Consider the following 23,898-nt stretch of genomic DNA (forward strand, 5'->3'; position numbering starts at 1 on the left):
AATTTTAGATGTTATTATTAATATTTATATAATTTAATGGTGTAGAAGCAATTATACAATTATATATCGTTCATTGTAATTGGTACAGTGTCACTATTTCGTACTTAATATGCTTGAAGTGATTACTTGCAGCGTATATTTCAATCTATCATATAATATATTACAATTTTTCATAATTGTGTAAAATAGTATCTTTAATACCATAAACAATAAATATTATGCAATGTATTTATTATTGGGAACTAATAATTGAAATTATCATAGCGAAAATTGGTGTAAGATATATTGATTATATAAAAATTTTTTAAATGTTCTTTAATATATTATGACTTTGACTTTTAAGTTTTTTTTAACGAGAAGGTCAAGATGAATGTTATCATGAGTTGAGATAAACACAATCGTGTTTCCACAGTGGAACTTGTAAGACCTTTTAGAAGTCAAACCAGACTGACAGCCACTGAAATAGAAACCTTCATTATCTTTGATCGCTAAAGTATATTTTTGTTGCCTGTTGTTTTTAACAACATGCTTTATAGTTATATTTTTCTCTTTTATGCTCTCTTTAAATTATATAAAAATATAGTAGCCGCGCGCGTTATATTGTTACATAAAAAGAAGAAGGATGTTAATCGATTTTTTTCAACATTTCATACCTAGAATTATTAAGGTAAAGCTAATGAAAAATGAATCTAAAAATAAAAGAATCAACAGCCTTTTATACTTTAAGGATAGATGTCCATAAATGTTGTTTGCATAGGGACATTAACTTGTGTCTACGGTTCTCAAACTATTCACAGTACCGCAGCAACTCTACATCCACTTCCATCTGTTCGAACCTCGCAGACAGGTGCACGACTTCGGCGCCACCGGTAACATACGTAAAATACGTTTATTAAAGAAATTCTTTAGTAAAGATTAGTATAGTATAGATTAGTCTTTAATATCTTTTTTAAATATTTCTTTAATTATGATAATGATACCGAGATGACATTTAGATCAATTGTATAAGAGCAATCGATAAAATTAACATCGTATTGTGCGAATTTTATTGATGGCCGACTGATGTTTACGCAGATTCAAATTTTAACGCCATCTTGTGTTCTTCAAGATGCTGTTTCGATATTCTGGGTGTAATACCAATGCAGACACGCAAATCTTCCTAAACGTACTCGACTATCAGCTCAGTTAGTCAAGTTCCAGGAAGTGTTCCACAAACGGACGTTACACGAAGCGACGTGTCTACTTATCGAATAGCTGTGATAGACGTTTGTGTTTACGTGGACTCTAAGATTACAGGTTTTCGTCTTGAAGTGGGATTTAAAAGTGCATTCGAGTCAGAGTGTTCGTTTAGTCTCTAATGGCAGTGCCAGCGCAGACCTTGTAGCGTTCGACATCACCGTGAGCATGAACAACTCATCGCGTAAAGTGAAAAACCCGTTGCTGTCCGCCGCGGGTCCGGGCTTTCCGTTGGAGAATTACACGGAGAATGCATTGTTGATGCCTGTCACACCTGCAACTCCCGCCGTACTCCGGGACGGTGAGTTTGAGTTCGACAAAAGAGCGTGGGTGGGGCTCGACATCTTGCGAATTTCGTGTATTGTCTGATCCAATAACGCAGAAAACTGCATGATGATTGATTCTGAAGTAAGATTCACCAACGGATAACTTTCGTTTTCTCTCCTTAATTTCGTGTGTACGCTTGTGGCTAGAATACAGTCGTGTTCAAACATCTGTTATTCCATCGTTGTTTGTGCAGTTGGTATTATAGGAACGTGCGACATGACGATGGCAATGGTGAAAGTCCCTGACTCTAGTATCGAACGTTAAGGCCTTTGCAGAATGCCAGGCAACAGGCAATAGGAACAGGGAGTAGGAATTCGGATTGGTCAATTATTTCTATTCCCTGTTCCTACTGGCTAATGCCTATTTCTATTGCCTGTAGCCTAGCATTGTGCAAAGGTCTTTACGAGTGTGAACCACGATTCTCAGACCCGCTAAATTAGCGGGTTTTGCGACGAAAATAGGAGGAAAGGTAGTCCTTCCTACGCTTAAGCTTAGTTAATGAACTTTAGACCGGTTTGAACGAGTAAGTCTGTGCAAAGTTAAGTTGTATTGGAAAGTTACGAAGCCCGTCAAATACCGTCGAAGTTGCTTCATTTATTTTCGTCACAAGATCGTAAGATTGTGGCTCGTAACATGACTATGCAGCGTGAAGGAGTCATGTCGTGGCATTGGAGTTGTGTGTCTGAGATTTCTGTGATGTAAACAGAAAAGATCGATGGCAAAGATACAAAAACTTAAGCAGTATAAATGAAGTATAAATATTTCAGTTGAAAATTTAAAAATTGCAGTAATGATCTCAATATTTCTCCATTGTGATTGGCATTAAATTAATTTACTGTTCAACTTTTACTGTTTAAGATTTTTGTATATTCTTCTCTGTATAAGCTATTTCTGTAGACGTAATAAAGTACGTCTAGCGTAAACATTTAAGTACATTGTCTTTAAAGCGCAGTTCGTAAAAGACTAGGTTCCTTTTAGTTTCGCTCCGAGTTTTCTTTTCTTTAATGACAAGCATGTGATTGTTGTAATGAGTTGCACTTAATATTTTGTAAGATCAGGTGTATTTTATGTAGAAATTTATTAAATACTTACATACAGACTGACATGTATAATGACAGGTATAATGTTTCTAAAGATTTATGATTTAATTTCAATCCAATGATGTGGTTAATTTCTACGACGACGTTGTTAGAAACTCGTTCTTTCGGATCTGGGAGGTTGTCTAGAGCCATATCTTTGTGTGTAAGGTAAATCGTGACTATTCTTCTTGCGAACGCAATAGACTATAGCGATAATGAGGAGTATCAGTAGAAGGAGAAGAAATAATGCACCAACTACGACAGCAGCTATCTCCCCCTGAGATAGATTGTCCCATTCTATCGAAATATTGAGTGTTATCTTGACATTTAACCTTCCTTTGTGTAAAAGCTTATTAATAATGTTTCCCAGTTCCGGTTTCTCTGGATGAAACATGTGTTTAAACATACATGTCATGAGTGTTGATTAAAGAGTTCGAAACTGCTTTTTCTTATTAACTTGGTATTGTTATGAAATTGTTAGATTCAGTTTTAAGTCATAATGCATAAAAATTTAGATTAGATGCTTCTCAATACAAATGTTTCGATTGGAACTGAAAGGCATTATTAACGTCTTTACTTTCGTACAATCATGTTCACATTTATATATATGTTACATTTATACATTTGTGTTATTACCTGTGACATCTATTTTCCGGGAATATTCATTATTTAACGAATCAATTGCTGTAACGGTAGCTGTCGTATAGCAGCATGTGGACAAATAATAAAATGTTACAGAATTTTTCGTGCCACTTATGAATTCAGAACGTGGATATATCCTATTCGGAGTTGATGTTACGCTCTTTAGACCTGTATAAAAGTAGAGAAGAAATATGCACAAGTGATTATATTTTCAATTCTTATTTCTTTACTTTTGTTACCTGAATCGGGATCTTGAATAGTGACGTCAGCACTCCAAAACGTCTTGTCGCATCGATCTTTATTTAGATTACCGGCGCAATTGCTATTGAACGAATATTCGATTGTTGGTCTCACATTATCAATTATCTAAAAAAAAACAAATTGTAAATAATATAAAATCTAGATAGCGAACATAAAGTATACAATCTAGTACAAATGTAAAATTAAAAAGTATTATATACAAATATCCTTTTTCATATTGCACACTATCCTTTCTCTTTATTATATTATTTGATATATGTAAAATTTTCTGATTTTTGTATCGAAATTTACTAAGAAATTTATAGTTCAATGTAAATTTCCAAAGCTTAGGAATTGCCAAGTTGTCTTATTTCCACTTACCTTTGTATATGGATTTTGAATGTAAACATATACCGTTTTTTCCGATATTTCCGTACCATCGACAAACAATGTAAGCGTATTCACTGTATCTTGTCTGATTCCTGTCGGCACAATAATATCCACGGCTACATAACTTGTCTGTCCCGGATATAAATATACGCTGTTGCAGATTTACGAAAGTAAGCATCGATTAGAACAATGAGAAAAAATATATAATCGAACAAATCGAACGATTTATTTCGTAATGTTATTTAGTGATTGATTTACGTACTACATAGGTCGTATGTTATTTATCCTAAATGATGAGCTCGTTGCTCGAACTGCATATCTAACTGTAAGAACGCAATTGTTCGTCAAATCGAAAAATATTGTGTGTATTCTTCCTGGTATAGCGATTAAGTTGCTCTCGGGATTCACTTCTATCAGTATTTTTTCTTTTCTAAAAATGTCTTCCTTATTCTCTGCCAATCTCGTTGAAAGTTCTTGATTTTTTATTGTTTTTATTGTTACGTTGTTACTAAGGAATGGTTTGACATTCATATCGATGTCTTCGTTTAATGAGACGATTTCGGATGATCGCGTTTGAATTTTCTGTTCCTGCCTTCCCGGCTGCTGTTCAAAATAAAGATCTATATTAGCATTTTTCTATAGGTTAAAGTAACGTAGAACTTTGATGCTTATATGCCTGACCAGAGCAAGCATTCTTCCGTTGAACATTGCTTTATTTGATGCATTTTGCGGAATTCCGACGTCACCATAATTCACTAAGGAATTATTAGATAGGGCAGAATCGTTAATAATGTCTTTCATTACGATGGCTTCAAGTGAAGAAGGTGACGTATCAGGAAGATCATCTGTTATCGCTGCATCAGTATTTGCTTGTGCATCCATGATATCTGCAGATCTCTCATACACGAACTTCGGTTTTTTACTCACGTCAGGTCTTATTTCAAATGTTGAATTTATTTGGCTATTGGCCATGTCCTCGTGGATATCCTGTAAAATTTCAGTAGAAGCATGTTTCAAAGGCTACATATGGAAGGTTAATCATGTATTACATAAAGATGTTTTACACACTATTTTATGTAACTTACTTTCTTCATTTTATCGAATTCATTATGTTTCTCAAAAAAAGTTGTCATGGCTGTTGCTTCATTCTGTGAAGTATAATCCTTACCTAACATCCAATTAAAGTGTTTTAATTCTACACGTCAATAAAAATGATTAACAATATATTTCGCAACATAGCGATGTATTTTATTAATTATTTTGTTATATGAAAGCTATGTGTTATTAATTGCTAAAAAATGTCTAAATGAGGTTCCTAACATTTTCCCGGAAATTCAATCAACTCCGCTGTTCGATTGTATAAGCAGAACTTCCTCTTTCAAAGGCTCATTCATCCAACTTTCCGCGTTGATGTAAAAATGAAAGTAATGGACTCCTATCACGTTGGAGTCGTAATTGTACGTTTGTCGCAACGAAAGAAAGGAATATAATTAAAAATCGTAACACGAGGCCATAATTATTGATTATGAATCGCCTGAGTTTTCATACGGGAAAGATGAAGACATTAAAAAGATAATCGTCACTTAGAGACCGTATTAACAAATTTTACTAAATGCGCGATTATAAAAGCCGTCATATTTAGTGGATCGTTTAAAAATAGAATCGTCGATAATAATAACGTTGGCACCGTTCGAAAAACTCGATGGCCGAGTGCTCGATGGCTGTGTATATCGCACCTACAAGAAACGTCCATAAATTGTCGTCTTCGCGCGATCGGAAGTGGCTGCCTTTTTTGGCCGGTTGACGTCTTCGAGAGAGAGGGAGGGAGAGAGAAAGAGAGAGGAAACGAGAGAAAGGCGTTAAGATGAAAAGTGAAACAAGCAACTTTATTGAATCTCTACTTTACTTCCTCAGGGAGTTGATGTGCGTCAGAGTGCGAGTTGGACGCGAATGAAAGAGAAGGATGATGCGAGAACTGCGATCAAAGGCCACTGAGTAAATTGCATAATCTTGTGTATTCGCGGACCAGAAACCAATGGGTTGGCAGTTGTCAGACGGCTGTCGTGTTACGACGAGGTTGGAAGTTGCGTGAGAGTGCGCGTGAGCGCGTGTGCAACTCGTGCGTTTCGCTGACGGCTGATTCGCGGCTGAATTCGCGTGCAGATAAGAGTGAGTGAGTGATTCCTTTATTCTGATTTGCGAAAAACGCGAGCTGCAACATTGTGACGCGCGAATCTCTCTTGTCTTCATGAATAGTCGCGGTAAAGTAAGAATAGTTGCGAGATAAATATTGTTCTGCTTGACTTATAATTTTGCATGATATTGCATTTAGTGCAACTTAGTGCTGTTAACATGACTGGTTTACACGCAGCTGATTCAATTCTCAATCCTTTTTATTTAGACAGTTATGAAGTTAAAGACGACAGCCGATGTTAGATGTTAGTTATTTCATGCTAAGTTGAATCGGTGTGTTACATTAACGCACAGAAATTGCACGAACTCGCGTGATAGTTGAATTATTTCTTAAATACATCAGATAAACTTTCATAATCGTATACACCATTATATTAACTTATAATTATCACTTAAACCTCCAATTTCGCTTACCGCTCGTGAACTTGACGTCGATAATTTCGTTCCTCGTATTATTTCTCTCGCTCGTTCCGAAGTAACCGGTTACGTCGAAGTTGTACTTTGAATTTTCTACCCCCGTTAGTTTCATCAGGTAGCCACCTGGCGGAGGGTTGCGCGCGTCGATCGCCACCCCTTTCATATCGTATGTACGTGCCAACGACATCGTTATTCCTGGCCTCCGCATCGTTCTGTCTGTTAACGAGTGAATCACAAAGAAATAAAAGTTGTTTCTGGATTAGGCATCTTGTTGATATGGCTTGTGGGTCAAATTTAACGATAATAAAAGAATCGCGATTTGATGAGGAAAAATGTGATATTTTGTTTCTCGATTTCCTGAAACTTATTTTTCGTGTCTACGGCTTTACATTGCAAATATTAGATAAAGATTGAATATTAATAGTCATTTAATGCGAGGACGAAATCACGTGCAACGTGGTCACCTAGTGCGATGCGAGCAGTACGAACGAAGCAGCTATGCGGTCGATACTGCCCTTGACGCTCGGAGGTTAGACGGAATTGAGTTTAAAGATAGTGATTCTGTGTGCGACGAAATGTATTTAATAATCAAGAAAGTGTATACGTTAATGAAATAACCGGTGTATTACAGTTTACGGCAAACAAAATAAACATAGAAACGTAGAACTGGTACTTTCTCATGTTTTATTATTTAATTATTTTGTATTATCTTAATCGTTGCATGACACACATTTCTTTGATGTGATGTTAAATGTTTACATAATTTCCAATGAATATGATTCCATGAATGGATAATAAAAGAAACATTGAAAGAAACATCTTTCGTGAGGACATTACTACATATTTGACGCGATACATTGCTTAGTCTGCACAATCAATGTTATTTTATAAAAAGTATTATATTTGTGTAAAGTTAAGACATTATTATACTTGTTTTACTCTTCCGATTTTAGAAGTAGAATATAAAATAAAGTTGTCTTTTGGAAATATATGTGACGCGACATCAAAAATTGATGCGTCAATGATCTATTTTTAGCCGTGTCGCAACTAACCGATACAATAGATATATTGTGAAACACGTGGCTTGAACGTGATGTTATTGATTTCGCATTACATTACTGGCTTGTTACATGAAGAAAGTGACGTGAGACTTACTTCTCGGTATTGTAGGTATAGCTAGGGCTGCGCGTGTAAGATTTCCCCGAATGTTAATTATAATTTTCATCACACTGGCGTCTATATGGAATTTAATTTCGGTGTATCCACTCAAATTAGTATTGTGTGCCAATGTTTTCTTCTGCTGTAAAACATACGGTTTTTACGATTTTTCTTACTGTATAAATATAATATCCCTCCTCTGTTACTCACCAAAAATTCCGAGTCGGAACGCGAGAAAAGTTTCTGTAAGGTTTCAACGCTTTGATGATTAATTTCTAAATTCGAATCAGTATTTTCATGTTGATTAAGCGGACTTGTTTTCATATTTATAATGTCACAATCCAGATAGAGATAAATCTATAAATAAAGCAATTAGTCATATTCTTAAAAATAAGTCCTTTACTTTAAAAATGACATAAGTGCCTTGAAAACAATTTACTTGGCAACTGTTGTCTAAATCCGTTAAACTTTTATTAACATGTCTTGATATCTTTAACTTTGGGTTTTTTCTCAAAAAGAAATGATCTGAAACAATGTTAATCACAAAATATATTTATATATACATCTGTTTCTACATAAACAAAATTGTATTGAAATCTCATCAAAGATTCTGATATTTTCGTCGATGTTTCAACTTTCATATAAGATATTTATAGAATTTGTATTTGTGTTCAGCACGTATTCTTTATAGTAAAGTTACTGTCGTTATTTCTTGCAGCAAGCATGATTATTTTGTAATATGATTTTAAAAATATCGAATGATATAATGCGTTATCTATTATCGTTAAAATGTGTAATTCAAAATAACTAACGGCAACAACATAACTTACAAAAGCCCACTTACGTCAATGTGCAGTCAGATCTGATAAGCAACATCAATAACATTGGTAATTTGAAAAAAAAGGATTTATGTACATCAGTAAATTGAGATTATTACCCGCTTCATTTTTGCTCCCGGCGAATGACCAAAAGAGATTAATATCTTCAAACGGATTTTTGCCAGTTCCCAGCTGTTCTATGCAGTATCTTTCAACAGAAACATTTCTTTATTCGTTTATTACACCGAAGAAGACGTTTTATAAAATAACAAAAAGTTATTAGTTAAGAATAACACGCAAATGTAACAAAAAATCTATGAAACCTCATTTTGAAAAAAACCCAATTTTATATTTTATTGTGAAAATAGGATTCATTCTAAAATTTTGTCATCCTAAATACGTGTCTATTAATAAATTCGATCCTTGCAACATCTTTAAATAACATATAATTATGTTATTAATTTCACTTGAAAATTATATTAACATACCTAGAACACGTCACATTTTTAAATCCACTCAAAGTTTTCGTCTTTACCGATAAATCAAACTTGTCATCTTTCCGAGTAGTTTCAATCGGTCTTGTTTGCATCTGAATCAATCGTTCGATTTGCGCGTCCTTTGTCCTGTCATTGAATTGAGAAGCGTTATTAATCGATGTGAAAGCTGTCGTAAATATTGATTCACCGATTGCATCTCTGCACACACACAGAATGCACATCACAATAAACCAGAACATGCGTAATTCCATTACCGCGAGCGTAAGAGGAAAGTCGAACGAAAGACCATCGCAAAAATGTGTGCGGCGTACTTATAAAGTTTCGTTCGCTTAAGTTTACAGAGGAGTAACGTATCGTCAGTTACATTGACGATAACACAAATGAAAAGGTAAATCTGGGCGTCAACGTTTGTCGTTGCACAATCGAAGGTGTCTCCTTATGAACGAAGCGCGATATCTCAAGATTTGCTACAATTTATAAATACCAGCCATCTAATATCCTGTTATAATCTCGGATTAAATGTTTGTGCATAAATATTTTACGTCGATCCATGTATGAGCTGTGTTTACGGGAGATGGTGTATCTTCTTTTCGATATCTGACATTATATGACAAGAAAAGTGGTAAAATTTATTAATATTTGTTATTAATAGAACGACATTTACCTTCTTTATGCGCACAATTCAGTATGCTTTGAATACTGGTGAATCATATTGGACATAAACTTTATAAAGTTTTTAAAAAAACACCAAGTGTTATTGCGCACATTTGAATACAACACAATTTACATCGCTATGAATTATTCGTTCTACTCAAGTATTACCGATAAGTGTGTACGGATATAGCGAATGACGCACAAGTATGAAGTATTTGCGAACTATTGAAACGAACTTCTCATTTCGTAGCTCTCATTTCGTGCAGCTAATGTTGTTAATCATCATAAATTACACTTAAACCTGAATATTTACGTTCATAAACAGGATACGTTAACGTAACAACATTGGCGATATAAAACCTGTCAGGATGCTCGTATAATCACTTACAAAAAAAGCGAAAGTAGAAGCGCGATGTATCAGTCGGCTCCTATCATCTTCGTCATTGGTTCTTACGTTCATTGTATCCTGTCCAATATTGACAGATAGTGAATAATGCGCCGGGGTATCTAGTCATCCTAGAAGGAGAGAATATTTTATGAACACACCCGATTAGCCAAGAATATCTATGATCAAATAGACGTCTTTATTAATTTTTTGAACTATTCATTTCAGTAGAAATATTATCCTGTAAAAATAATGTAAGATTATTTCACAAAGAGATATATTTTTGTTATAATTATTTCGTTTCTTGGATATATTTCTGGAAAATATATGTATGTAAAAATTGCTGCAATTTATTATTATCGCTATCACTATCTATTACTGTTTTCGCTATCACTATGTTATCGCTATCACTATGTTATCGCTATTGTTAAGTAACAGTTTGAGTTTGCGTGTTGTGTAGAATAAGTTATACAGGGTGTCTCACACTCTCCTCCGAGCATTTTGTAGGAACGTAGAACAGGTTGCGGTGAACATAAAAGTTCTATACCGTTTTGCGATATTCGCAATAATTATCGAGATATTGTAGAAAATTTGTGAATGATCATGCAGTATATAGTAAAAGAGTTATAGTAGCGACGACTGCCGTCGTATATTTATACTTTAGGTCAAATTGAACAAAAAAGTCCTCTACCATTTTCCAAATAATTACATAGATTTTTAATTATTAATTAAAGAAGATTATTGCACGATTTTGCGTGATAATGCACTTATCTTCTTTAATTAATAATTAAAAATCTATGTGATTATTTGCAAAATAATAGAGGACTCTTTTGTTCAATTTGACCTAAAGTATAAGTACATGACGGCAGTCATCGCTACTATAACTCATTTACCATATTCTGCATGATTATTCACAAATTTTCTACAATTAATATCTCGATAATTATTGTGAATATCGCAAAACGATATAGGACTTTTATGTTCACCGTAACCTGTTCTACGTTCCCACAAAATGGAGGAGAGTGTGAGACACCCTGTATATTTTAATGAACATATGGAATGAATGGAATGGAAAGAATGGAGACATGATAGCAACAATTACTTGACTAAACAGTCATTTTTTTTCAGATGCAGAACTCGACAACTTCGTAGGACAGGAGCCGGTCAATAATAATCAGCCTCAAACCTCGTCAAACACGTATGAACATTCTTCTACGAATGCATCTTGCCAGCCAAACGAAAGTAAAGACACGGCGAATCAGCCGGCGAGACAGGGATATTTCACATCGATCTTCTCTTCCTTGCCAAACTTGTCATTGTCATCGAGTAAAAACGATTTTTCGGGAGCGCAAATAAACCAGACGGCCGAGAATATTAGCGAAACGGCACAGGAATTCCATCCTTTCGCACTCTCACAAGAGCGTCAAGGTTCTCAGCCATATGCACCAGGATTCTTAGCAACCAATATTTCAAATATAGATACATCAAAATTTCCTGCTGGTACTATATCGATTCCTCCGCAATCTACGGTTCCACCTAGTGCATCTGCAGTTGGTAAGTGCTTAGAATTAGCTTATAAATAAGAAAATTATATCTTAAAACTACAAATAACTCGATGATACGTAGACAATATGATATAACACGATTGCAAGAAAATCGATTAATTTTTATTGTTCATACATTGACGTATACTAGAAATATGATGACTGGCATATGTACTAAAAAAAACTAGTTCAGTGCTGACACACATAAACTAGTTCTTATTTAACGTTTGTGTAATTAGTTCTTACTCCATTTATCTGCTGTATTTATATATAAAATTTCTTATTTCTTATTTAATGCTTGTGCTTACGTGTGACTAGTTCTTATTCCATTTATCTGTTGCATTTATATGTAACATTTATTATTTCTTGTTGAAGCTCCAAATTCTTATCGACTTGGGAATCAACGACGTCCGAAGTACGTACCGCCGCCTGATCTAACATCTAACAGCGTGAAGGCATATCCAGAAGTACAAACGGTCTTCCCGTCTCAAAATATATATACTACACCACCGACCATTTTGAATCCGTACGAGTCAGAGGGGTTCTCGCAAAATAAGAATATTAGTGAGCAGCAAATCGGTTCTTCGAACGAGCAAGTTCCAACGTTTGAGCAATTATCTCGTAACAGCTCTCTTCATAGCTCGTTTCGATCTAGTCCAACTGGACTGGCATATAACTCATCTTTATCGTCCGTAAATCAGACGATTTTTCACGACAATTCTTCTGTGCTTGCATCGTCGCAATTTACTTCGTCACCGACTAAACCGATACCTTCACGGCTACTGGAACCAGCAACACCGCAAAATACTCCGGCAAACGTCTCGTTCTCCAGCTATGTCCCTTACCTGAATCGAGATCTTCCGTTGTCTAATACAGATAAAGAGGTAGTCGCGATTAAAAGCTCTAATCAGCTAAATTCGCCGCCGAATTTTGCGAAAGACGACATCTCAGAAACGACGGTAGAACCTGTCATTAAGCTGTCATCGACTTCAGAAGAGACTGACGCGAAATTTATACCCATATCAGCAGCTCAGGTGACAGAGAAATTGAAACATATACTTGAAGAACGCGAAAGAAGCTTTCCACATGAAACATCTTCCGAAGCCTCCTCGGAAATTGATGAAAGTACATCCAACGTCACCACCGAATTAGCGAAGTCCTGTGAACAGCAAAGCGAGACGCCGCAAGCTGCAAACGACTTCATCGAAAGACCAAACGAGGCGAAGTCAAACAACACTCCGGAAAGAACCGTACATTCTGCAAGTAATACCTTGAGTGACGTGTTCCTTGGTCAAAAATCGACGGCGCTATCAGTGACTCGTCCGGAAGTGTACAAAGCCGATAATAACTTTGTAACCGATATCCAAGTGACTCAGTCGAACGCATATCCGTCTGAACATTATTCTCAACCGACATCTATATCGTGTTCTATTTTTCAACAGACAGATAGACCAGCGGATCAAAAGTCAAGTTTGAATGACGTATCGTTCGTACAACCTTCGAACGAAAACGTTCCTTATGTCCCACCGAGACCAACGGAGCAATCCGTGAGAGCATACTTCGAATCAATAGCAGATCGATTTCCGACTCCCTCATCTCAGGAGAACAATTTGAATCCACCCATCGCTCAGTCGGTGACGAACGGTCGGAGTACTGCATCCAGTAATCAATCGACGCCCGACCGACCACCACTCCCTAAATTTTACAATCCTGCGGACTTTGCGGAGAGTCAACTACTCCAACAGCCGACTTTCTATACGCCCAACCAGCATCCCGCACAACAGCAACCGAGTCAAATTGCACCTCTTTATGAGAGTATCAGCGGGTCTCAGCAACTCTCTGGCGTTCACGAAAATAATACTGCATATCCTGTCTCTATGACAACAGTACCTGAACCAACGGGATCTGCCACACTTAGTCCTGTTCAAATGTCGACCAATCCGCTAAACAATCGCTCTGTACAAGATACCATCCCACCAAGTTTCCAGAACTTGGTAAGACATGAAATATCCTCTATGTGAAAACTTCATTTTGCAAATAAATAGGATATAGAATAATTGGAATAATTGATGATTTAATAGATGATTTAATGATTTAATAGATTAATCAGAATTATTCTTATCGCTTCATCCTATTTCAGCGTATTTCCTGGAAACACAGCAATATGTAATTAATGAAAATGAAATGTTTGCAGGCTTCTGGATCTTCTGAGCAACGTGTACAGTACAGGCCAGTGTATCATCATTGGTTCTATCGTAAGGAAGTGGAAACCAAAATATTATGGCATCCGTTCTCCATGCAGGACAGCTTAAAGTTAGAGGAGGTCCACAATTCTAGCGAAATTACGACAGAAACCACAGTAGCTACTGATGGCGGCCGTTACGATGTCAGCATCATGCGTCGTCAGAGAGCGCCCGTCTATTGGACCGGAACGTCTAACGAAGTTAGACGATGTTCTTGGTTCTATATGGGACCGGTCGAATCCAAATACGTTCCGTACGAGGAAAAAACTGCCACGAGACTTGAGGAGGAATATAAACTGGCGTGCATGACGAATGACTGGAACCGAAGAATTGAACTGAATAACGGAGAATACATTCTCTTCCATAGCGCAACAGTTCAAGTTCATTATGCACAACCGAATCCTTCCGATTTGTCAGAATCTTGGGGGAATAGTACGGTAAATAAACAACTCATAAATGTAACAAAGTTTATTGATGTTATATTATAATATTTATTTCACACAAAGTTATGCTGAAAGTTATACTAATGGCGCATTACATTTTATTAAAAAAACGCTTTTTGCTTCGTAATTTATAATTAAATTTTTTAATTAACAATGCTACATTGTCAGCGTTGCTAAAGTTATGTTTTATTGCATACTGATTCGTTAAAATGAAAATTCTTTAAAACTTATATTTATTTGGTAGAATACATTGATGCTGCTATTTTAAGTTACCTTGATTTCTTGTCTAATCAACTTTTTTCTCAATCAAAAAGGTACGCGTTTTTTTCCTAATATCGTATGCATGGTTTTGTTTGAAATGGTCCGTCCTAATTTCTATAGGATTCAGCGGACAGTACATATTTACAGGGTGCGAACAAGCCGAAAGTCGTTAAAAGGGGAGTTAGCGATTTCAATATAGACGAAGGTGAACCTGAGAAAGTAGATCATCTTCTATTCCTCGTTCATGGTATAGGTAGTGTTTGTGACCTGAAGTTCCGCACCGTAGAAGAAGTTGGTAAGTTGTTAGAAAATATTTTAATTATGGTTACATAAAATTCGAGCGTTTACATAAATTCTTTTGTCGCAGTCGATGAGTTCCGAAGTATATCTCTTCAACTAGTACAGTCTCATTATCGCACCGCGAGCGTACAAGGTATTGTAAATAGGATTGAGGTTCTGCCAATCTCCTGGCATGCGACGCTGCATTCCGGCGATACGGGAATCGACAAGAAGTTGCAAGCTATCACGTTAGAGAGTATTCCGAAGCTGCGGCATTTTACCAATGATACTTTGCTTGACATACTTTTCTACACTAGTCCCGTATACTGTCAAACCATTATGCATACGGTCGGAGGTGAAATGAACAGGTTGCACGCGTTATTCAAAGAAAGAAACCCGACTTTTGACGGAGGAATATACATAGGCGGTCACTCGTTGGGCAGTTTAATTCTGTTTGACCTGCTATGCCATCAGAAACCAATTATAGAGGAAAACGAAGAGGAAAATGACAACGACGACGGTGATAAAGGAGTAAGTATATTTGTGTATTAACACAAATTAAGACCTTATTTTATTTTATTTTATTTTAGTTATTTTATTTTAGTTTTTACGAATAACTTTATAATATTTCTTACAATAATGTTTCTTTCTTTATAACGTTTCTTACAATAATTACAACTTACGCACTTAGACAAGAAAACATTTGTCGTTATTACAGGAAAGTGATAGTGTCGGATCCATTAAACCAATGCTCGCGCCTATTCTAAAGAGACGTCTCAGCAAAAAGATTAGCTATGTAATGGGTGTGGCAGGAACGGGACAACCTTACATACATTATCCGCAACTCAATTTTCACCCACGTGCTTTCTTTGCACTTGGCAGTCCTATTGGCATGTTCGTAACCGTTCGAGGCATCGAAACTCTTGGGGATGACTTTGTCTTTCCGACTTGTCCGGCTTTCTTCAATATCTTCCATCCCTTCGATCCGGTAGCTTACAGAGTGGAATCTTTGATTAATCCCGAAGCCTGCAAGTACCGACCTATGTTGATACCGCACCACAAAGGCAGGAAAAGGATGCATCTAGGTGAGCAGGAAACTGCAACATGCAAGTTAAGCCATTAAATTTTCGAAAACGTACTTATATGTTACAATTTATGACTTGATTTAGAATTAAAAGAAACTATGGCACGCGTCGGAGCGGATTTGAAGCAAAAGGTGCTCGATTCTGTGAAAAGCACGTGGAATTCCATTTTTCAACTGTCCATGTTTTACAAACCGGACAATCAAGCTCTAGCGAACGAAATCGATAAGGTAGTTGAAGAGCAGTTGCAGCAATCGCAGAACGAGATGGAGCAATGCATTAACGATGACGGTAGCGCGGACGTGATAATAGGAAAACTAAACGGTGGCAGAAGGATAGATTACGTTCTCCAAGAAGCGCCTTTTGAGTACATCAATGAATATATTTTCGCTCTTACGAGTCACATTTGTTACTGGTAAGTACATCCGTTTCACGAAAGATACGTGTCGCACACTAGTCTCATCAACGTTTATTTAATATCAGGGAATCCGAAGATACTATGCTGTTGATGCTAAAGGAAATGTACCAATCCATGGGCATACAGACTGATGCGCAGCTTCCTCAGCAGACCATGTCGATTGAGAGAGTATCATCTTCGCCCTCTTTGAATTTAGGCGCCTTTTCGCCCAGCAGAAGCAACGTAGAAACACCGTCAGCCTGCTCACCTGTTAGGGGAATGAACCCTATAGTACCTATGTCCAACAAACCTGTCGGTCCACCACCTAAGACCGGTTTTGTACCAAAATCGTGATCAATGGGATGCCTTTCTCGGAACTATGTACCGCAGTGATCGAATCGCGTTGTGTGTGTGAGAGAGAGAGAGAGAGAGAGAGAGAGAGAGAGAGAGAGGGGAAGAAAGAGAGAGAGAGACCAACTTATTTTCGATTTGTATTCGAAACCAATGAGCCGACGTTGGAATTGCATTTGAACGTTGTAGTTAAGACTAAGAGATCGAACGCAGAAAGATAAATCAAACAATGTATTTCTTTATTATTTATAGGTTTTCCCATTAAATATTTTTTAATCAACAATATACATATGTGAAATAATAATTACATTATGACGAGTTCGGCCTATGCGATTTATTGTCTCGAAGAGCTTTGTATAGGAGAGAATCAGTTATTAAATATTAATGACGAGAGAGTGTGAATAAGAACTTGACTTATTGATACTTCTAACTATAAATAATCGACGATTCCGTTTTGCAATCTGCTTTCTCACTTGAACATCGAGTACAAATTCGTATTGTTTGCGCTTGTACAATTTTTGCCCGTGTACAATTTTTGAGCGTATGATTGAATATGTGCGTGGAATGTTGAAGGGGATAGGGACATTGTGCAATGAAAATATGCGAATGGAATTACATGTAAATACACGGTCTATACTCGATTAAGAGAATTGTAGATTATATAAACTTCGACGATACGTATTTCAACGAGTCGTGAGAATATTGATTTGAATTCTCATGTATACGTGCGTGTTTTAATAAATTACTGTATTCTTTTATTCGTAAATATTCGTAAATAATTTTCATTCCCTCGCACAATTTGATTATAAGCTCGTTCATTCGCTATCGCGAATCGTATAATCGATTATTCGATCGATACTAATAGCATTAATACCGTGAGCGAACGTCAAAATACACTTAACTATTGCGCCACGTGACGGAATTATGCGAAACTTGGACAGTAATCGCGACATCGTGCGGTCGAGCAGTGCCGATATGTTCCTTAAAATGGTGTTACATGTCCAATCGGATCAGCGAACGGCGGCACCTTATCGCGCGCGGGCGGCTTTAGCGGGGCTAGAAAAAAAAAAGAGAACGCTTCGGCACATGCACGGCTATCACGAAACGCTAATTAATTGCGGTGCAAGCCCACCAGCTTCGAGACTGCTTTGCATTTTGCGTGCAGGCCCTCGTAAAACTACATGCCTGTCAGCCCCGGCGAATTTCAAGATGATTTATCGTCCTCGCAAAACTAAGTTTTTCGCGGTACTTCGTGGCTTCTCGGCGGTTCCGAAAGGCACGGCCGACGCTTACAACATGCAACTGTGGTCGCCGTGGGCACGATCCGTAAAGTTGACGTTTCTGATCGACTGCTATTTTATATCCTCACCATCTCAGCCAGGACTGACTTTGAAATATGTTTCCTTCAATCTTTCGACGTGGGATTTTCGGTCGGCACACGTTTCACGGTGACCCGCATACGCTATAATTGCAGGGAAATTAAGTGCCGGCTTTTACGTGACGGCGTTTAATACGTACGGTCGAACCTATATTGTCACGCAAATAATCATGCACACGGAAAGCTACGTTATACATTAATCTTTTTGTAATTTCGTCAAATTATAACAAGTATCGAGAAACTATACATGGACACTGACATCGACTATATTCAAATTGGGATTCCCTCCCTTAGTACATTCGATACTCATGCATCGTGTAAGTATAAAGATATACGTGTTTCGTATTTTCTAAGATTCGCGGTCACTTTGAAATCTACACAAAAGAAATATACACACTTTTCTCTTCTCAGAATAACTTTTATTCTTATAAAGTGTAATATCCGAGATACGTACACACATCTCGCCGGCGCATTCTTACGTCAATAGTGTATTCTTAAATTTACATGAGATCAGCTGTATTACAAGTGGCTATTCTAGAACGCTATTGTACATATCCCCGTATACAATATGCCATTCAAATCTGGCTGTCCGACAGTTCGATACGCTTTGCTTACTACAATGTGCGCGCACGATGCGCAGCTCGGTTTTCCTTTTCAACATGCAAATACTCGTACATCGCGGGACAGACGTTTATGTTCAACGGCGGTAACATAAAGTGGGGTAAGAGTAAGATTTTACAACGAGCCCCGGTAAGAGTGATTTACACCTTGGAAAAACTGCACGACGTTTACGATAGCTGCTCACGAATTATTTATAGTGTCTGGCCGTGGCAGGGTGAACTTCGTGAGATATATTTTTCTTCGTTTTCCTGAAGAGATCGCCGACGCGTCGTGACGAAGTAGATACCGTTGGCATGCTTTCATTGAGACATACTCGGTTATATCCATTAAGTTGGAGGTACAGCAGAAACCGTGTGACAAACAAAAGTGGGTCGCTGGCGTCTGAGAACAAATCATTCTTTGAATAGAATCGAAAAAGATTGTTAATGTAATTTTTTTATCTAAAAGTATTGCAAAGGTTTTGTTTTCCATTTAACTATTGTTTTGAATCTTCCTCTTCAGTATTCTAGTGTTTTATAAATTTATGCTGCTTTAAAATCATTTATAGTTTTTTTCTTTAAGATCATATGTGTTGTATGTAGTGAATAGAGTCTCTGTACAAACAAAGGAGAAGAAATTATAAGCAACATATTGGGAGCGCCTTACTTTCAATTAAGTAACTCGTGATTAAAATTTGCCGCGTCCATTCTTCACTTCTTTGGCAGACTCTTTGGCAATCTGCGACATTCACGCACGCGCTAAGAACTCACAAATCCACTATTAGGATCTTTAGACCTTCTATGCTCTAGTTGGCCGACATAAGGCGTATTTAAATAAAATTACTCGTTTCTAACGTGCAAGTATGCGAGAAGCCGCTGAGCTCAGTGGTTCGGTGTGAAGTGGTTCGAAGTGTCAATATGTCAGACGATATAACGCCAAAAACTCTGTAAGTACTTTCAAGATATTTCTCTCTCGTGAAAAAATAAATACTTTAACAATGTTTCAAGATTTGAAACATTGCAAATTTATTCACAGCGGATTTTTCACCTTCGCTCATTTCGCTTATTTATAGTTTTCCTTTTACGCTTATAGGCACTTAACATAAGACTAACAGTTTAGGATAAATTCTAGAGTATCGTCTGCGTGTTCTCTTCAACGTAGCACGTTATACAGCCAATTTAACCCCAATGTTCGGCCCCGCGCATCAAGCTCCTCTCCCAGCGATTAAACGAAGAAGTATTATGATCATCCGGGCTTAGTTTATGTATGTCCGTATTGCGCTGCGTTTTATTTCGCGATACGTATAACGAGTTAATGGCAACTTTATGCGCGACTCCGATGACATTTACTACTGCTCTATTCCCGCTCCGCTCGCGTAACAGCGAGCCCGTATTATCGTATTGTTTCCTGGAGCACTCTTCATTGTTCTTCCATTACGGAAATCGAGCTCCGAGCTACGAGTTTAGAATTTATCGTGCGGTACGTACCGTCGCGCGCCCTGTATGGTATACATTTCGGAAATTTGGATTTTTGCCTATTTCCGCTCTAATTCGGCTGTCGGACATATGGGTTTCTGGCGCGTGTCCATCTCCCGCTATATTTTCTGGAACAACTCGCCGCTTCGTGACTACACCACTATCAAGATTTGGCGATCGAATTCGAATTTCAAATTAATCCCAAGCCGCCGTCTAATACTTGCATTTTCGTCATCGATATCTTACGTTAATGATGCCGATTCCACAGACACGTCTGTCACGTTCGACTCAACACGTTTTACACAACTCGGGAATACAAAAAAGTAGTGTTCAATATGAGTAACTATATCTAAGATTAAATGCACCATTGTGATAATCTTATCGTTCTGTTATACATCGCAAAAAGATTCTCACTTCTATGAAGGTTCTTATTGCAATTAACGCTTGTTCTTTTTGCTGATATCAAATTAGGTACGTCGGCAACTTGGATCATGTAGTGTGCGAAGACTTATTGTGTGCTCTGTTCTCTCACATTGGCACCGTTACGAGTTGCAAGATCATCAGAGAGGTAAGGCGTTATTGTCTTTTCCGCAGTGTCACGTTTCGTGAATCGTTTATCATCATCACGCAACTGAATATAGAAACGTTGCGATTTCCAATAAAATTAATTGCATTAGAGGAATAGTCAGCAATACGACGTTACGTACTACATCGCGCGTCAAAGATATTGTATCTCGCGGTATCTCGGTAAAAACGCTGTTTTCTTATTTATACTGATATAGTCGACTTTGCATTGTCAAAGACACACCTTCCGCGTATAATTGCGGCAATTTTACATAATATGTTATACGTCGGAGCGCGGACCGAGACGAGCTAGTTTCTCTCTCATGGTCTGCGTACGCCACCCTCAAAGATCGTATCGTTTGCATGGAAACCCGCATTAAGGCAGGAATTTCTGTCGTTTATCGATAGTTGCAAGTAGTATGTGAATATACGTATATATTATTCAGCGTGCCTGTATTAATAGTCACTTAAGCGTGATATTAAATGCTTGATTATGCACAGTCACCTTAGTGCAAACATTATTAGTTAATTATCATTATAACTTATAGCAATACTACTCGACGTTTCGATAAGCTACAGCGCGATGCCACAGGGATTGATAAATTTTTTGCAAATTGTCGCGACGGTATATACGGAAAAAATATTTTAGTAAAAATTATGTTAAAATTATATTTCTTTTTATAATATTGCTTTTTGTACAGCTAGACTATACAGTTTTTTTCTTTTATTCTTCTCTTATTGTCGGATATTACAAGTACGCATTTATATTTCGCTAATGTCAAATTAAAGTACCGTCAGTCCATTACAATATCGTAAATATCAATGAAGTATAGTCTGACATTTTCTGCGCGAGGCACAAGTTATCAGAGGAATGTGTTAATATCGCTGGTGAAGGGTCAATCATGCTCGAACAAAAGTAGGAATCACAATCCAACGAAACGTGCGTCAAGCAGATATTGACGGACCGCTTCACTGAAGGGAACGCTAATGTTTTGCAGAAGCGTGCACCCACGTACGCGCTTACGTGAGTGCATGCGAAAACAACAGCCGGACAGAGACGCGAACGCCCACGAGCGTAATTGCGAAACGAACGAACGAACGAACGGACGAATGGACATGGCAGACGCGCGGAGCAACCAAACATCGAGGTTTGTACACTTTTCTCCTTGATTCTCGCAAGATCTAGCCTCTCGCTTATTTCTGTGCCCGCCTTTCTCTCCACTTCGGCTCGTTATATATTATTTTCCTTCTATACCGGAGGGTTGCATGCACCACGAGATATACGCCGGTTGCACGGTGCAGTTTCGTGCGACGTAACACTTGTACATCATCCACCTTCGTGTATACGTCACACAAAGTTCTCCTTCTTTTTTCCTCATCGGCACTGTTCTTCCCTTGTTTCCTACCTGCCCGCCCTCTCCTTTTTTTCTTCCTCCACTAAGCACCAAGTATATAAGCGATACGCCGCCTATCACGGAAGATATTATGTGGCTCGGAAAGTAATATTATCAAGGTACGTCAGTCCCGTTTTTTCGCGCGTATTTGCAATTAGAAACGTTGAAGGAGCAATTTACGGAGGACGCGTGTATAACAGGAATTAAAACGGCTAAACTTCATTCTGTACGCTCGTTTCGCACACACATTATGATACGGAGTCTTTTCAGGTAATTACGAGTTATCAAAGCGCCGTCTTGACATCACTCGTTCCCCTTCGCGACAAAGCTTATTTGCTTGTCATAAGCTTTGTGTTATTGGGGAGCGATCACTTTTTGTACGTTTATATTTATCTGTACCAATATTGATGCGGAATAAAAAAATTTAATCAGAATGCAGATGAGAGAATTTTGCAAGAGCGACCTTCTCCTCTCAATCGGATAAATAAATATTGCCCGTAAGAACAAGTTGTCGATTTTCCCGACCCCAAAAGAGCAACAGTCAATTAAATATTAAGAAGAAACTGACGCGATAGTTTTTTTCCCTGTTGATAAACATTACCATAAATATCGATTTTGTGAGAGCGCGACGAAACGCGAGATTGCGAAGGTATCAAGGAGGTCAGTGTTCAAACGATCGTATCATAATTGGACTAGAATGAGGTGACAATAGAGTAACGTTGTTACAAATTATTATAACAACGTTGTAACCATTTATTGACGCGTTGGACGTGACACCACTGCGAATTGATTGTTGCGTTTTTTAGACATAGAAAATTTCTTTTGCTTTATATAATCATGTACAGTAACTAAAACATCACTTAATTTACCGAGTCATTATAGTTATTTTTCGAGGAAGTCACTACAGACGCGCGCGTGCTACGAGATTCTCATAATTAAATCATGCGTAACCACTAAAATTATGTTGCAGCCACATTGTGTCTGCGGTATGATTAAGAAAGCCTCAATTAGTCCGTGGATGTTCAAATCTAGCGACCAACGTCCTGAAAGTTTTCTACCACAGGGCGCGAAATTTCGCTTCCTGATTTACGTCACGAGAAGCAGGAAAGACATGAGCTTTCTCTTTCCTTCGCGCGGTCGTACATAACACTATGCTAATTGCTGTATTGTCAATGAAACACGTGGATATCGGATTGTTCACTTTCATTTTAGCGAGCGAAGTACCGATGCGCTTATCCGAGATCGTAACGTGACACTTAACATGAATAGAACGCTTCTCTTGCTTTTCTCATTTTGCTCTTCAGTTTGGTCCAATGCTGAATGGTGTCGCGCGCACCTGTCACGATCTGTCAAGCACGGTATCTTCCCGATACTGTCGACAGCGACTACGTGGATTCGTACTTTGAAGGAGGTCTGTCTAAAATATTTGCTGATAGGTGCTATGAAATAAAATACGTCATATTTGTAAGCTACTGAACGAAGAAATCAACCTACATCACTCGGAAAGGAGACCGGAGTATCGCGAAATATCGTTTAGCGTGCATACAACATTCCGCATTTTTTGTTTATTAATCTTTATTAATCAAAAAAATATTTTCTCGCGGTCTTTTCATGCGAGAAAACGAACATTTTTACGGCAAATATGCCTCAATATAGGTCTCGTCTGTATGACGTAAACGGAATTTTTTAATTTCGTAATAAAGTGTACGTCACTTAAATACATAATCATACATAATTAATTACTTCATTCACGTAACGATCCACCTTTTTCCAAGCGGTTTCTGCTCTGTTTCTCAATGGCGATGACTTGATATTTATGAAGCTTGGTGTATTATTATTGCGAGATAGCGT

The 23,898-nt window shown here is 37.6% G+C and overlaps 3 protein-coding genes across 8 annotated transcripts in view; 2 read left to right on the forward strand and 1 right to left on the reverse strand.

The window, feature by feature from the left end:
- The first annotated feature begins 1,146 nt into the window (after positions 1 to 1,146).
- LOC116844658 (SEC23-interacting protein-like) lies at positions 1,147 to 17,044 on the forward strand. 4 transcript variants are annotated; one of them, XM_032816498.1, is made up of 9 exons: positions 1,147 to 1,537; positions 11,165 to 11,590; positions 11,956 to 13,574; positions 13,775 to 14,260; positions 14,648 to 14,822; positions 14,895 to 15,337; positions 15,525 to 15,891; positions 15,976 to 16,303; positions 16,372 to 17,044. In XM_032816498.1, the coding sequence occupies exons 1-9, from the start codon at positions 1,405 to 1,407 to the stop codon at positions 16,637 to 16,639; spliced, it is 4,245 nt and encodes a 1,414-aa protein (XP_032672389.1). In that variant the 5' UTR covers positions 1,147 to 1,404; the 3' UTR covers positions 16,640 to 17,044. The 4 variants fall into 4 exon arrangements, with proteins under 4 accessions (XP_032672389.1, XP_032672390.1, XP_032672392.1 ...); XM_032816499.1 differs by having other exon boundaries at positions 14,675 to 14,822; XM_032816501.1 differs by lacking the exon at positions 1,147 to 1,537 and adding an exon at positions 6,015 to 6,175.
- LOC116844660 lies at positions 2,451 to 9,491 on the reverse strand. 3 transcript variants are annotated; one of them, XM_032816506.1, is made up of 13 exons: positions 8,989 to 9,491; positions 8,620 to 8,708; positions 8,122 to 8,207; positions 7,893 to 8,039; positions 7,680 to 7,821; positions 6,522 to 6,740; positions 5,000 to 5,082; positions 4,596 to 4,901; positions 4,177 to 4,517; positions 3,906 to 4,065; positions 3,524 to 3,650; positions 3,279 to 3,452; positions 2,451 to 2,939 (listed from the first exon to the last, which is right to left on the reverse strand). In XM_032816506.1, the coding sequence occupies exons 1-13, from the start codon at positions 9,246 to 9,248 to the stop codon at positions 2,752 to 2,754; spliced, it is 2,322 nt and encodes a 773-aa protein (XP_032672397.1). In that variant the 5' UTR covers positions 9,249 to 9,491; the 3' UTR covers positions 2,451 to 2,751. The 3 variants fall into 3 exon arrangements, with proteins under 3 accessions (XP_032672397.1, XP_032672394.1, XP_032672396.1); XM_032816503.1 differs by having other exon boundaries at positions 2,452 to 2,939; positions 7,680 to 7,824; positions 8,989 to 9,490; XM_032816505.1 differs by having other exon boundaries at positions 2,452 to 2,939; positions 4,177 to 4,514; positions 7,680 to 7,824; positions 8,989 to 9,489.
- A 523-nt stretch (positions 17,045 to 17,567) lies between the features above and the next one.
- The window catches only part of LOC116844649 (nucleolysin TIAR-like), a 106,319-nt gene continuing 99,988 nt past the window's right edge, over positions 17,568 to 23,898 (forward strand). Inside the window, exons 1-2 of the mRNA XM_032816482.1 lie at positions 17,568 to 19,560; positions 20,561 to 20,657. Coding sequence (XP_032672373.1) covers positions 19,532 to 19,560; positions 20,561 to 20,657 — 126 coding nt within the window. The 5' untranslated portion in view covers positions 17,568 to 19,531. The remainder of the gene's footprint in view (positions 19,561 to 20,560; positions 20,658 to 23,898) is intronic.

This window comes from Odontomachus brunneus, unplaced genomic scaffold (assembly GCF_010583005.1).
Source record: "Odontomachus brunneus isolate Ranch 3 - 2012 unplaced genomic scaffold, Obru_v1 Obru_scaffold_044, whole genome shotgun sequence".
NCBI lineage: Eukaryota > Metazoa > Arthropoda > Insecta > Hymenoptera > Formicidae > Odontomachus > Odontomachus brunneus.